Source organism: Delphinus delphis, chromosome 11 (genome assembly GCF_949987515.2).
Source record: "Delphinus delphis chromosome 11, mDelDel1.2, whole genome shotgun sequence".
NCBI lineage: Eukaryota > Metazoa > Chordata > Mammalia > Artiodactyla > Delphinidae > Delphinus > Delphinus delphis.
In genome coordinates this window covers 92,969,325-92,983,329 of record NC_082693.1, presented here as the reverse complement: position 1 = coordinate 92,983,329, position 14,005 = coordinate 92,969,325, and the positions used below count along the sequence as shown (strand labels likewise).

The following is a 14,005-nucleotide window of genomic DNA, read 5'->3' as shown; positions in this document are numbered from 1 at the left end:
TTGAGCATTTTTAATTTCTATTTTACTTAGCATTTTAATGACGGCTGAATTCTATGAAGTTCTGTTCAGCATCTATTGATATGAACACATGGGTTTTTTAAAAAATTTATTTTTAATACAATTTTTAAAGGTTACTTCCCAGGGCTTCCCTGGTGGTGCAGTGGTTAAGAGTCCGCTTGCCGTGCAGGGGACACGGGTTCGTGCCCCAGTCCGGGAAGATCCCACATGCCGCAGAGCGGCTGGGCCCGTGAGCCATCTCCGCTGAGCCTGCGCGTCCGGAGCCTGTGCTCCGCAACGGGAGAGGCCACAACAGTGAGAGGCCCGCGTACCGCAAAAAAAAAAAAAAAAAAAAAAAAAGTTACTTTCCATTTACAGTTATTACAAAATATTGGCTCTATTCCCCGTGTTGACAATACATCCTGGAGCCTCTCTTACACCTCCCACTCCCCCACCCCTATATTGCCCCTCCCCCCTTCCCTCTCCCCACTGGTAACCACTAGTTTGTTTCTATAACTGTGAGTCTGCTTCTTTTTTTTTTTTTTTTGCGGTATGCGGGCCTCTCACTGTTGTGGCCTCTCCCGTTGCGGAGCACAGGCTCCGGATGCGCAGGCTCAGCGGCCATGGCTCACGGGCCCAGCCGCTCCGCCGCATGTAGGATCTTCCCAGACCGGGGCACAAACCCATGTGCCCTGCATCGGCAGGCGGACTTTCAACCACTGTGCCACCAGGGAAGCCCTCTTTTTTGTTTTATTCACTAGTTTGTTGTATTTTTTACATTCCACATATAAGTGATATCATACAGTATTTGTTTTGTCTCACTTATTTCACTTAGCATAATGTCCTCTAAGTCCATCCATGTTGCTGCAAAAGACAAAATTTTGTTCCTTTTTAGGGCTGAGTAATATTCCTTTGTATATATGTACCACATCTTCTTTATCCATTCATCTGTTGATGGACACTTAGGTCGCTTCCATATCTTGGCAATTGTAAATAACACTACTATGAACATTGGAATGCATGTATCTTTTCAAATTAGTGTTCTTGTTTTTTTCCAGATATATACCCAGGAGTGGTATTGTTGGGTCATATGATAGTTCTATTTTTAGTTTCTTGGGAAACTTCCGTGCTCTTTTCCACAGTGGCTGCACCAATTTACATTCCCACCAACAGGGTAGAAGGGTTCCCTTTTCTCCACACCATCGCTAACGTTTGTTATTTGTGTTTTTTGATACTAGCCATTCTGATAGGTGTGAGGTGATATCTCATTGTGGTTTTGATTTTCATTTCCCTGATGATTAGCGATGTTGAGCATCTTTTCATGTGCCTGTTGGCCATCTGCATTTCCTCTTCGGAAAAATGTCTATTCAGTTTTTTTGCCCATTTTTATTTTATTTTATTTTTTTATAAAATTTTTTAATGTATTTCTGGTTGTGTTGGGTCTTCGTTGTGCGCAGGCTTTCTCTAGTTGCCGCCAGCAGGGGATACTGTTTGTTGCAGCGCGCGTGCTTCTCATTTTGGTGGCTTCTCTTGCTGCAGAGCACGGGCTCTAGGCACGTGGGCTTTAGTAGTCGCTGCATGCGGGCTTTCTCTGGTTGTGGCGAGTGGGGGCTACTCTTCGTTGTGGTGTGCGGGCTTCTCATTGCAGTGGCTTCTCACTGAAGTGGCTTCTCTTATTGCAGGGCACAGACTCAAGGTGTGTGGGCTTCATTAGTTATGGCACGCAGGCTCAGTAGTTGTGGCTCACGGGCTCTAGAGCACAGGCTCAGTAGTTGTGGCGCACGGGCTTAGTTGCTCCGCGGCATGTGGGACCTTCCCGGACCAGGGCTTGAACCCGTGTCGCCTGCATTGGCAGGTGGATTTTTAACCACTGCGCCACCAGGGATGTCCCTATACTAGGAATTCTCAAGTAAATTTTTCCTTAGTGCTGTAGTATGAAAGTTCTTTATACTCATCTTTTTATGAAGGAAAAACCTGATTCTCCTTTCAGAAAGTAACCCAAGTTTTACAGACTTTCAAATTATCTTTATTTTTTCAATTATAAAAATATTTACCCACTTAGAAAAGAAAGGAAAAAAGAAGAATGAAAGAGGAAAGAAAGGTCTCTGGACTTGGGCGAGGGTCAGGGGTGACCGTGGGGCTTGCTCCTTGCTCCTAAGAGCCAGCAGTTTATGAAGCAGTGAGATGCCCCAGGACCTGTCATCTTGAGTCACTTCTTAACGACGAAGGGGATGGGGATCCAAGTCTCAAGTCTCTGAAGGAATCCTCTAAATTATTCCAATTCGAGGGCTATTGAGAGAGAAATGAGAAAGCTTCGGTTGGCAGGAAACTGAGGGAGGAAGGGGAACAGAGGCGAGGCTGAAAATGCCGGGACAAGAAAAGAACTGGATCAAGGCAGGCCAGGGATGCCTTAAGAGAAACAGAAAGCTAACAAGAGTCTATGAAGAGGGGCTTCCCTGATGGTGCAGAGGTTGAGAATCCTCCTGCCAATGCAGGGGACACGGGTGTGAGCCCTGGTCCGGGACGATCCCACATGCCATGGAGCAACTAAGCCCGTGCGCCACAACTACTGAGCCTGCGCTCTAGAGCCTGTGAGCCACAACTACTGAGCCCGCGCGCCGAGAGCCCGTGCTCCGCAACAAGAGAAGCCACCGCAATGAGAAGCCCGCGCACCGCAACAAAGAGTAGCCCCTGCTCGCCACAACTAGAGAAAGCCCGCGCGCAGCAACAAAGACCCAACGCAGCCAAAAATAAATAAGTAAAATAAAATGTATTTTAAAAAAAGTCTATGAAGAGAGAGAGAAGGAAGGAACTGGGAGCCCCTGGAAGAGGGGACCTAAAGGGGGTGTCATGAGAAAAGAGAAAGCAGTGGGGGGCAGTGGGGAGAGAGCAAGGAGAGGATTGACAGACAGAAGTGGGGCTGAAGCTGGGAAGGGGGTCGGCGGGGTGTGGAGAGGCCAGGGGCCTGCAGCGGGGAGAGCTTCTCACCGACAGGATCCTCTGGAGCCGACGGCTTATGCTCTCACTGTATTGCTCCAGCTTATCCCAGGACTCGAAGGGCATCCCCTGGTTATCCACAAATTCTTCCCAGCAGTCTTCAAACTCTGAGACGAGAGAGGGAAACTGAGTCAGGCCCCAAGGGCAGGGGAGCAGCAAGCTTGCACCAGCAGGGCCACCGTCCCTCCTTCCTTTCCCCTTCCTTCTCTTCCTCTCCCTGGAATTAGTCTGTCCCTGGAATTTCCCCTTCAGGTGGTATCACACCTTGGGTCTCAGCTGGGCCGCCATCCTTCCTGTCCAGCCTCCCCTCTCCCCCACTCCCACTCAGTGGCTTTCGCTCTTGGAACTGCAGATCCTCCCGTCCACCGACAGCTCTGTCTCTCTTCCTACCTGAGCGGGTCATGACAGCCACTGAGACCTGGGCTGCCTGTAGCTGCTGCAGCCCCCTCTGAAACACCTTGATCCAGTGGAAGTACAGGCGGGAGGCAAAGATCTGCAGGCTCAGGTTGTCCTGACCGTTGATGAAATCAACCAGTTCCCCGGCACAGGCAGGGCAAGGGCTCCACGTGACATAGCAGATGATTTTGTAGCGCTGGTTTGGGTCGAGATTCAGCGAGGTGATCTTGTCAATAAAGCGAATTTCTGCATGTCGCTGTTTCTGGAGAGGTTCTCAGAGAGACGGAAGGGTTGGTTAGAAGGCAGAGGCCAGAGGTCGCACACCGAGGGTGAAGCTCGGGACGAGGGCCTCTGTCCTGTGAACTTTCCAGTATGTGAACTGCCTATAGCACAAGGAAAGAACCTCCTTCTTTCCTTCAATTATTCATTCCTTCACTCACTCACTCATCCATTAATTCCACACTCCCCAAGCACCTGTAACTTCATTGGAATCAGATCAGGGTCCCAGTGCCCAGAGGAGACGGGTTGTAACAGACACCTCCAGGGCAGTCCTGAATACTCTGTGACCTGGCTTTTGGACATGTCCAGGAGGTTGTCTGGAGACGTTTGAACCTGAGGGTACCAGGGAGGTCAGGGAGGGAGGGAGAGGGGACGGGACAGATAGGAAGATGGCAGAAAGGCAGAAGTGTGATGGAGATCTTGTAGGTGAGGTTAGGTGCTCAGTCCTTGGAAGAGCGCTTGGCTTCCCCGGAGTGGTGACTGAGCTGAGCTCTGGAGGGTGAGGAAACATCAACTTCTCAAAGAGGGGTTAGGAGGTACATTCTGCTGGCGGGAAGGGCTTGTGTGGTGGCCCGCGGATGGGAAAGAATGTGGAGAGCTGCAGGGAAGCGGGGTCACTCAGATTCTGCTCCCCTGCCTGGTGCGGTTGCCCCTGCTTGCTGTGCCCAGGGAACCCGCGTGGCACCTTGTTTTGGAAGCAGCCTTTGTCAAGCGTGAAGCCATCGAGCTGCTTCAGTTGGTAGCACAAATAGGTCTTCCTCCGGTAGCAGGGCTGTGGGACCCGGGGCTGGTTGCCAAACTGTTGTCTGAATATATTTGCTTTTAGCAGATTCATTGTGTTTCTGTGCAACAGGAAGGAGAAAACCAAAGATGCAGAGAGTGTTTTCTGGTGTCACCCAAGGCTCTGTCACATTCTGAACCCAGTTCCTTGGGCTCACCTAGGCCCCTAAGGGGAGGTAAGGGAGGGTCTCTTCCTTCTCTGTTGGCCAGGAGTACTGGGAGGGAGAGGGAAGAGGGCGAGCTCTCCCCCCTCACACATCACCACCCCTCCAGCCCATGCTAGAGGCCACTGCAGGCAGGACTCCTGGGCTGAGTGGGGGTGCCCCCACCCCGAGAATTGGACACGGCATGTCCTTCCTCGTCTCTCACATCTTTGTCTTGAGCCCCAGACCCCTCTGTTAAGGTCCCACAAGCACCTCAACCCCGTACCTAACGTCAGGACCCTTCTCTTTGGGGAGTGGGGAGGGGGATGGAAGTTAAAGAACTTCCTTTAACACTGTGCTCTTGGCCGAGGTGTGTGTATCATAATTTTGACTGTACAAAGAGCACAGAGGCATGTGAACAGGAAAAACTGTTGTCACCAAGGTAGTGTTGTGACAGAGCCTTTTGGCCGAAGGGCTCACCTAGCTTTTTCTCCCCCTAATTATGACTGTACTCTATAGAGTATTCCATTTTGTATCTTGCTTTCTTTTTCATTTAATGTTATACTGCAAAGTGGCCCAGCCCATGTGGGGATGCAGAACCACCAGGTTCTTTTCAATAAGTGCTGTTGGCTCTGCACGGACAGCAGTAGGTGGATGTAACCAGGGGCCTTCCTGCCGGGCCCCAGAGAGGCGCATGAAGGCTCCCTCTGGCCGGCGCCGCACTGCACGCGGACACCCATGCCCAAGCAGATGCCAGTCTGAACGAGCTTGGGAGCTTCACGGCCCCAGCCCATTGCCCTCCTGGACACTCCACCCAAGGTGATGTCACTTGGTTGACCACCGAGTCAGACTCAGATGACCTCAGAGCCTCAGAATTGGCATCTGGACACAGGAATCAAGCCAAGAGTGCCCTCACGGCCCAGACCACGGGACACAATACTTTGTTCCTGCAAGGCCAGAGGAGTCTCGCCATATTTCCAGCCAACTCACTGAAACACCACCAGTTCCACCAACGAAAAACCATTTCCGATATGTTATGCTAATTAACAAAGCCACAAACTTCATCAGTGGAAACCTATCTCTGACGTCCCTTGTGTTAATTAGTAAAACTTTAGATGGATTTGGGTAACGATTGCTGAAGAGACCATCTCTGGACTGTGGCCTTCGATTACTGGCCAATGACCTCGCCTGAAGTTCATACTCCCCATGAGGGCAACTGGCCGCCCTCAGGGTAAGGATTAGAAGGGAAACCCCATTCATAGCACACCTGAGACAACCACTGCCCCGTCTGCCCGGAGTCTTCCTGATTTTAGCCCTGAAGTTCCCATGTTCTGAGAAACTCCCCAGTCCTGGGGAAAGCCAGACACTCAAGGCTGAGATATTTCACATCTGAGACAAGAGGACTTATCTTCATAGCACAAATGTTGCACCTTGCCCTTGAATAGCTAAAACTGTAGGTACGATAGAAACAACTTGTAAGAAGTACTTAAAGACCAATTGAATTTTTTATACTTGGTAGTGTCTTCACGGGAAACGAGTTATCTTCTTGTCTTGGAGAGTTTTCCCTCCACAGAGGAGAAATGAGAATATTCTCTGCAAAATTGTACCTTTAACATAAAATTTACAAAAACGCTTTTATAGCTGACTCCAAACGTTGTTTCGCTCATCCTTGAACCTAAAGTCTAGGACTGAGGGTGCACGGAGAGCTTTAGGAAGACCCAGTGGCCATGCCTCTGGGATATGGCCAGGGACACAGAGAGACAGGCTGTGGCAGAGGTAGGGCTGGGAGGCCTAAGGCAAGAGAAGGAGCCAGAGAGGGAGAGAACCCAGGGCTGGGCGCGGAGCCCGAGGCAGCGAGGAGGACCAGCAGCCCCACCTGGCCCCTGCAGCCGGGCTCCAGCCTCCTCGGCAGACATGTCCCAGCTTGCCCTGGGCACTGGGATCTCTGGTCCCACCTGGCTGTCACAAGGCTGCGCTTGGCCTTGTGAAAGTCCCTTATCTGAGAGCGTTCCCCTACAGCTCTCGGAGCGGCAGATGCCCTTCCTGTCTGGGTAAGCCGGGGTGGGAGGCCCAGGGTGGTTTTTGTCTCTCAGACCCATCCTCTTTCCTCCTCCTGGGCTCTGGACTTACCTGATCCCAGGAGTCCAGATGCAGTCTCCTGGCCTAGGAAGGCTTGTCCAAGCCCAGCCCTTTGTCATAGGCACTCTGCCTCGATTTCCTCTCCCAGGACCCCTTTTTTAGGACAGCCCCCTATGTGAGAGCGACCTCCCAGGCCGTCTCAGCCGAGGCTCCACCTCCTTCCTGCTTTGGCACCAGGGGTGGGAGGGCCCTGGGGTGGTTTGCTTCCTTAGGCTCCGACCCACCTTCTCCTGGGCCCTCTCTCTTGGCAGAGGTCGGTCTCTGATGCAGCCGGACCCCTCTGTGCAGCAGGACCCGAGGTTATTGCAAAGGGAAAGAGAAAGTAAAGATGCCAGAGAGAGGGGGATGGGACAGACCCTGGCGGAAGAGAGCAGGACAAAGGCCTGCCCCCACTGGGGGAGGGGTAGGCGGGAGCCCTCTCCATCCTACTCCTACTTGGCACTTAGCTTTTATTCAGTACCCTGACAAGACTCTGGGTAGGATGGAAAATGAGGGCTGGGGGTCAGTACTACAGATCTTCATCTCCAGCCCTGTGCTGAGCAGATCCTGTGCACCGTCTGCTACCCCCAGCTCCCCAGTAGCATCAAGTGGGGAGGAGCATTATCCTGACATTTTAGATGTGGTCCCAGCACAGAGAGGTTAAGACACTCTCTTGAGGTCACACAGCAAATAAATGGCAGAACTGGAAAGCTGTCCAGGAAGCCTAGCCTGGTTCCCTCCCCTTGCTTCCCCATTGTTCCATGAAAAGGAGTGGGGGAGGGAGCACAAGAGAAGGGGTAAGCTATCTGCTTACTTTGTCACGTGGCCACCAAGACCTCCAGATGAGAAAACAGCTCTGGGGAAAGTTGAAACCTAGTGAGGAGGTCTTAGAGCAGTCATGGCCACCTCCAGTCCAAACTGCACACAAATGTGATTCCCAAATTAACTTTTCCCAGCTTGTCATCCCACTGCTCCCCGCTGCCCGCCCTGCACACACCACCTTCTGCCCCACAGGCCCTGGTACGGCCTCGGGGGTAACAAGAGCTTGGGCAGGAGGTTAGAGGATCCACAGGAATGGTGTCCCCTTCACCCCCATCTGTCCTAATGCCCAGGGCCACAGCCAACAAAAGATTCTAGAATGAGCTGGATCCTTCTGGGAAGAGTGACCAGATTTTTTTTTTTTTTTTTGCCACAGCACGTGGCACGCAGAGCTTGCCCAACCGGGGATTGAACCTGTGCCCCCTGTACTGGAAGCATGGAGTCTTAACCACTGGACCACCAGGGAAATCCAAAGAGTGATCAGATTTGTACACTGAAGTGTTGGTCAAACTCAGAGAGCTAAGTCACCCCTGGCCTGAGAGGCAGGAAAGATGGACAAGAAGGTTGAAACCCTTTGCTGGCCTTTCCCTAATGACAGCAATCCTACAGCCCCAGCTTGGAGATTCCTGTGAGCTACCTGAGATGGACCAAAATGCAGGTGTGCCAGGAGAGGGACATTTTAAGCTGGCCACTGGGGCCCGTTTTAATGCCCGAGACAAGCAGGAGGTACGCCATCCCCAACCATGTCCCTCTGTGCCTCCCTCCTTGAAGGAAACACCGACAGGGAGAGCATCAAGGCAGAAGAGCCGAAGCAACCAGAGACACCCTGGATTCTGCCCAAGACCTCCAGGCAGCAGTGCAAACAGGAAGGGAGAATAAAGGGACAGGTGTCTGCTGCCACTGACAATTCCCACCCAGACGGCCAAGATCAGTGGGACCCCAGACCTTCTCCACGAGGACTTTAAGGACAGATTCCAAACCAACAGCTTCCCCCTTGCTGTTCCTTCCTCTGCATCTGCCTGCCCAGAATCCCACCTCACCAGGCTCTTACTCCCTTTTGGCCCTGCCACAATCCCGGCCACCCTTTCTGGAACCTCCACTGAGTTCCTCCCCGGTGCGTTCACGTGGCAGCTGGCTCTGTGGACAAAGGGCCAGACGCTCGCTTCCTGATCTACCTCGAGCAACTGAGCTGTGGCCTCTGACCTGACTCTTGGCAGTCCTTCCACTTTCTATTCCGCTTTTTGAAAAAGCTCTAATAATCTCAATCCTCACATCCCCAATGCTACTTTTTTTTTTCTAAAAACGTATTTAAATGTAAACATAACCATTCTTTTTTCTTCCTTTTGCTCATTCTCCGTCACCACCCCCAGAGCTTCGTCTCTGGCAGCAATCTGGGAATGGGATGAGGGATGAGCAGAGTGAGGACAGAGTGTGATGATGACAAAGTGAAGGTGGGGTGGCGGTGGGGTTCTAGGGACACCGAGGTCTGGAATGGAAGCAGAGGAGTCAGGGTCAAGGGGGCATAACCCAGAGAGAGACACACAGGACAAGGATCCTGCTCTCACTGCACCTGCTCAGCTCAAAAAAGCCTTTGGCCATCGTATGGGCTGAACCGTGTCCCTGCAAATCCATATGCTGAAATCCCAACCTCCAGTTTCTCAGAACGTGACTATACTTGAGATAGGGCCTTTAAAGAGGTGACTGTGTTAGAGGAAGCTCTTAGGGTGACCCTTAGTCCAATCTGACTGATGTCCTTATGAGAAGAGGAAATTGGGACACACAGAGGGACACCAGGGGCTCCCCAGGGGTCATGCACAGAAGAAAGACCATCTGAGGATAGAGCGAGAAGGCAGCTGTCTGCAGCCCAGGAGGAAGGGTGCAGGAGAAGCCCAACCTACCGACTCCTTGATCTTGGACTTCTAGCCTCCATATCCGTGAGAAAGTAAACACCTGTTGTTAAGTCACCCAGTCTGTGGCGTTTCGTTGCGGATATCCTAGCAAATGAATGCCATCATTCCCATCAAGGAGCCTCGTTCTCTGATAAGTCAAGTCTGTCTTCAAGGATGTTTCTCAAATCTCATTTTCACACTTATACATATTCATGCCCATTTATGTTCAGTTTAATAACAAGGTTTGGTCAATGTGTGAGATGGGAGGAGGTGGGGCTCCCTCGCTGGGGGAGAGGGAGATCTCACGGGGGCGTAGGGGGAGACGCTGGGGGAAGAAAGGAGAGAGGAGCTGAGGGAGGGCAGGGGCAGCCCAAGGGCAGTGGCCCTCTGGGGCCAGGGAGGAGAGGAGGCTGAGAAGGGAGGTGGAAGGTATTCGGAGATAAGGAGGAGGTGGGGGGAGGAAGGCTAAGGAAGCCCTCACCCGAGAATTTCATGAAGCTTTGCCACCAGGAACTGATAATTTTTACGCAGTTTCTTCCAAGGCTTGAAGGGCATTCCCTGATTGTACACAAAGTTTTTCCAACAGTATTTAAAGTCTGAGATAAAGAGGAGAGAAAGCCATCAGGTCCGGGCCCTGGGAGGCCTTTCTCGGCTGACCATCCTGTGCCCTGCCCCCTCCTGCCCCCTCCCTGCCGTGTGCCCTCAGTCCTGCCGCGTTTCCCAGGTTCTCCGCCCGCTCACCCTCCCGGGCGGGTCTTCTAGGTCCGCCCCCATCCCTCCCACCGCCCCGCCCTCCAGCCCCCAGCCCCCTCTGCTCTCACCTCGGAAGGACATGATGCGCACCCAGGCCCTCTGGTGGCGCAGTATGCGCAGCCCGTGCTGGTAATCTGGATTCCAGAAGTAGTAGAGGCGGGCGGCGAAGATGCTCAGCCTCACGTTCCTGTTCTCCTTCAGGAACGCAACCACCTGCTCTGCACATGACAAGCAGGGGCTCCAGGATAAGAACCAGGTGATGCGGTACTGCTCGTGAGAGGACAGCTTCTTAGCGCGAAACCAAGAGAGGAAGCAGAGTTCCACATGGCAAGCATAGACCTGGGAGAGATGGAGGCGGAAAGGGGGCGTTTTTGGCCGCCAGAGCAGGCAGTGAGGCTGGGCTAGGGAGCTGGGGAGGAGGGGTAAGGGGGGTGGGCATCCCAGGGGCAGGTTGTTCATGAGTTATCCCTTCTTTCCATCTCTCCCCTCCCTTCTTTTCTTCTTTAGTCATCGACTTCCCTCATTCATCGACTCACCCATTCATTCTAACATCCATCTTCCCATTCATTCATTCTACAAGTAACCTGAGTGCCTGCTTTGGTCCAGGCCCTGTGGGGTCCAGGCTTGGTCCCTAGGTGCTGTCTGCTGGGAGGCCCACAGAGCTGCCCTGTCCGTCGGCAGAAACACCAGCCACACATGTCTACAGAGCACGTGAGGTGCGGCTCGTCTGAAGGGAGGTGTGTGGCAAGTGTAAAAATACACAGTTCATTTCAGTGACTTCGTATGAAGAGAAAAGAATGTAAACTGTCTCATGAAGAAGTTTTATATTAGTTATATATTAGAAAATACATCTAATTGAAATAATAGATTAGGTATACAGTCAGTCCTCTGTATATGAGAGTTGCTCATCTGCAGATTCAACCTATTGAAATTATTCAGGAAAAAAAAAAATTCCAGAAAGTTCCAAAACGCAAAACTTGAATTTGCCAGGCTGGCAACTACTTACATAACATCCACATTGTATTTACAACTATTTACATAGCATTTACATTGTATCAGGTATTATAAGTAAACTAGAGATGATCTAAAGTCTATGGGAGGATGTGGGTAGGTTCTATACAAATGCGATGCCATCTTACATGAGGGGTTTAGCATCTTCAGATTTTGGTGTTCGTGGGGGTCCTGGAACCAACCTCCCCATCCCCATATCTAGGGATGACTGTGTTGTCTAACACAGTGTCAATATTAATTTCATCAGTTTCTCTTAACTTTTTGAACACTGGGTAGTAGAAAGAGTGAGATGACACCTGTGACTCAGATTAGGTTTTGATGGGATAATACCGTTACAGTGCACACCCCCTCCCCGCCCCTTCCGCACACAGGTTCTGAAAAGCCTGCCTTCTGGGTGGAGGAGGGCAGGCGGGTGGGGGGACATTTCGCCAAGCCCGATGACAAACTCAGAGACCCACCACCAGCAGACTCGCTAAACAAGGCTTTGTGGGATTAAGTCAACCGCCATCGCGTCTCCGGTTCCAGGACTTAAGAAAATGTGTGGGAAGATGCATCCGCCACTGAGAACCCCCAAAAGGCGTTGGACTTATTACCATTTTTTCCACATCCTCTACTGGCGTATGTGAGCCTGTGTAACACCTCTGACGTGAGGGACACCATTTGGGGGCTAAAATTTCATCCCATTTTTGAAACAGGCACCAGATTTGAACTATTACACTGGGCAAGGGCATAGGACAGAGCCTGTCACTGCTATATCCGCATTCTTTTTTATTGGGTGGGTGGGGGCTGGGTGCGGGCGAAATGCGGGATCTTAGTTCCCAGCGCCCCCTGCATTGGGAGCACCCAGTCTTAACCACTGGACCACCGGGGAAGTCCCCATATCCGCATTCTTGATTAAAAACTGGACACACTGCAAAAGGGATTTTCCTAGTATCTGACATAATATACTCTGAAAACCAATGAATTGCAATTGTAATTATATCTCCCAATCATAATATTGGGAAAACAACTTGTGCAAGCATCCTAAACCTTCCGCAATTTGCCAATGCCCGCCCCCGCCTCCGTCCCGGCATTTTTCCCTGTGGCGGGACACAGCGCAGGCTGCACCTGAACCTGTGCTCCCCGCATTGCAATTCTAAGGCACCAGATAAATGCTTTTGTGTCTCTCGGCTGCGCCTCTTTTCTGGGTCAACACTTAGCTCCCGCCTGCGATGAGAGTGTCCTGGGGCTCATACCCAGTTTTGAAAGACCCCCCAGTCGGAGAAGTCAGGTGAGCAGTGCTTCAGTCTTTCCACCTGGTAGCAGAGGTAGGTGCAGTTCCGCCCACTGGCAAATCTCAGGTTGCGAAAGTGGAAGGAGAAGGTTTGGCGATCTAACCGCTCCACTGGGTGTCTGGGGCAAAAGAGAGAAAAGGGAAAATGCAGAGAGCGCTCCCTGGAGTTACTCCCGGCTGGTCCCTCCAGAGCGTAGCCCCCTGGACGCCCCAGGCGCTGGGCCTCCCAGCAACCCGCCTGGGCCTTGAGAATTTCCTGCACCTTTCCAGGCAGGAAGGCTCGGGGAGAGGGAGAGGAGAGGGTGCTGGGACAGCAGGGATGGGTGATGTTCTCCCACAGGGGCCCTGGCTCTGCTATTTCCAATAGCACATCCCGCCACCTCCACTCCGGTTTTCCTGCCCACCCATCCCCCAAATCATTAGAAAAATAAAAAAGAGTAACGAAAACCTCTCCACTCCAAAATCAGAGGCTTTAACATTTCAGTTCAATTCCTTCCTGACTTTTCACTTGCGCATGTTTGTTTTGTGTTTTAATGTCGGATTAACACCTAAATTCACAGGCTTGGGCTATGGTTACAAGTGCTTTCTGTATCTGAACTCAAATGCTGCGGCAGCCATGCCCATTTTATAGAGGAGGAAGCGGGGATGCAGAGGGGGACAAGTAGCCTGCCTAAGTCACAGAGCTGTAAGTGATAGAGCTGGGTGCCCTGACCAGGCCAGGCCATTTCCAGCTCTTCCATTATGTGACCTTGCAGCTGTGTGAAGTCTTGGGTGTGGCTTTCTTTCCTACTTAATTTTAAAATAGGAGCTTTTCTCCTGATCTTTCCTCCAGTTCCATTAGAGCTGTTAGCGGTACAGTTATAAACGTGAAGCGTGGTCACCTAGGGTGTTTGTGAACAGTGTGCATTTATTTTCCTGCTCAGAGTTGAGATATCCTTGGAAGAGATGATTTATCTTCTTGCCTCAGAGAACTCTTCTCACACTGTGTTTACGATGGTGTAAATACTATAGAAAACTGATCAGAGTGCTTTAAAAAAAGTCACCAGCTGCGTCAATCATCCTTTCGCCAAATTCTAAGCGTTAACAGAGCACAGATACTTCCGACCAATAGAGGGTGCAGCCCCGCACGGGCAGGGAGGGGATGGCCTAGCCCGACAGACTTTCAGACTGAGAGCTGGGCCACGAGGACCCTCAGAGCTGGGTGGAGGTTTGGGAGGGGCCAGCTCAGAAACAATAGTGGGGGCACCCCCAGAACAGGGCAAAGACCCCAGATGGGAGTGGGCCCTGCAGAGAAGGAGCCCAGAGAGGGAAAGGAACAAGGCTGGGACTGCAGGGACTGCGGGGGGGGGGAAAGCAGGCCAAGGACAGAGGCGCAGCCCTAGCGAGGGCTGGAGATGGGGTCCAGCGGGACAGAGCAGGCAGCAGCGGTACCTGATCCGGGGCCTCTGGCTGCAGCCTCCTTCGCTGGCTAGTCCCATCCCTGCCCTTTGTCTCGGGTGCTGGGGCTCCATTTCCTCTCCCAGGGCTCTTGTGTAGAAAACCCCCTTATC

The 14,005-nt window shown here is 51.9% G+C and overlaps 1 protein-coding gene across 1 annotated transcript; it reads right to left on the bottom strand.

Moving 5' to 3' along the window:
- Nucleotides 1-2,006: 2,006 nt before the first annotated feature.
- On the bottom strand, nucleotides 2,007-14,005 carry LOC132434086 (DNA dC->dU-editing enzyme APOBEC-3B-like). Its single transcript, XM_060025679.1, has 8 exons — nucleotides 13,887-14,005; nucleotides 12,418-12,574; nucleotides 10,240-10,510; nucleotides 9,900-10,014; nucleotides 4,355-4,511; nucleotides 3,385-3,652; nucleotides 2,986-3,101; nucleotides 2,007-2,286 (listed from the first exon to the last, which is right to left on the bottom strand). The coding sequence occupies exons 1-8, from the start codon at nucleotides 13,964-13,966 to the stop codon at nucleotides 2,197-2,199; spliced, it is 1,254 nt and encodes a 417-aa protein (XP_059881662.1). The 5' UTR covers nucleotides 13,967-14,005; the 3' UTR covers nucleotides 2,007-2,196.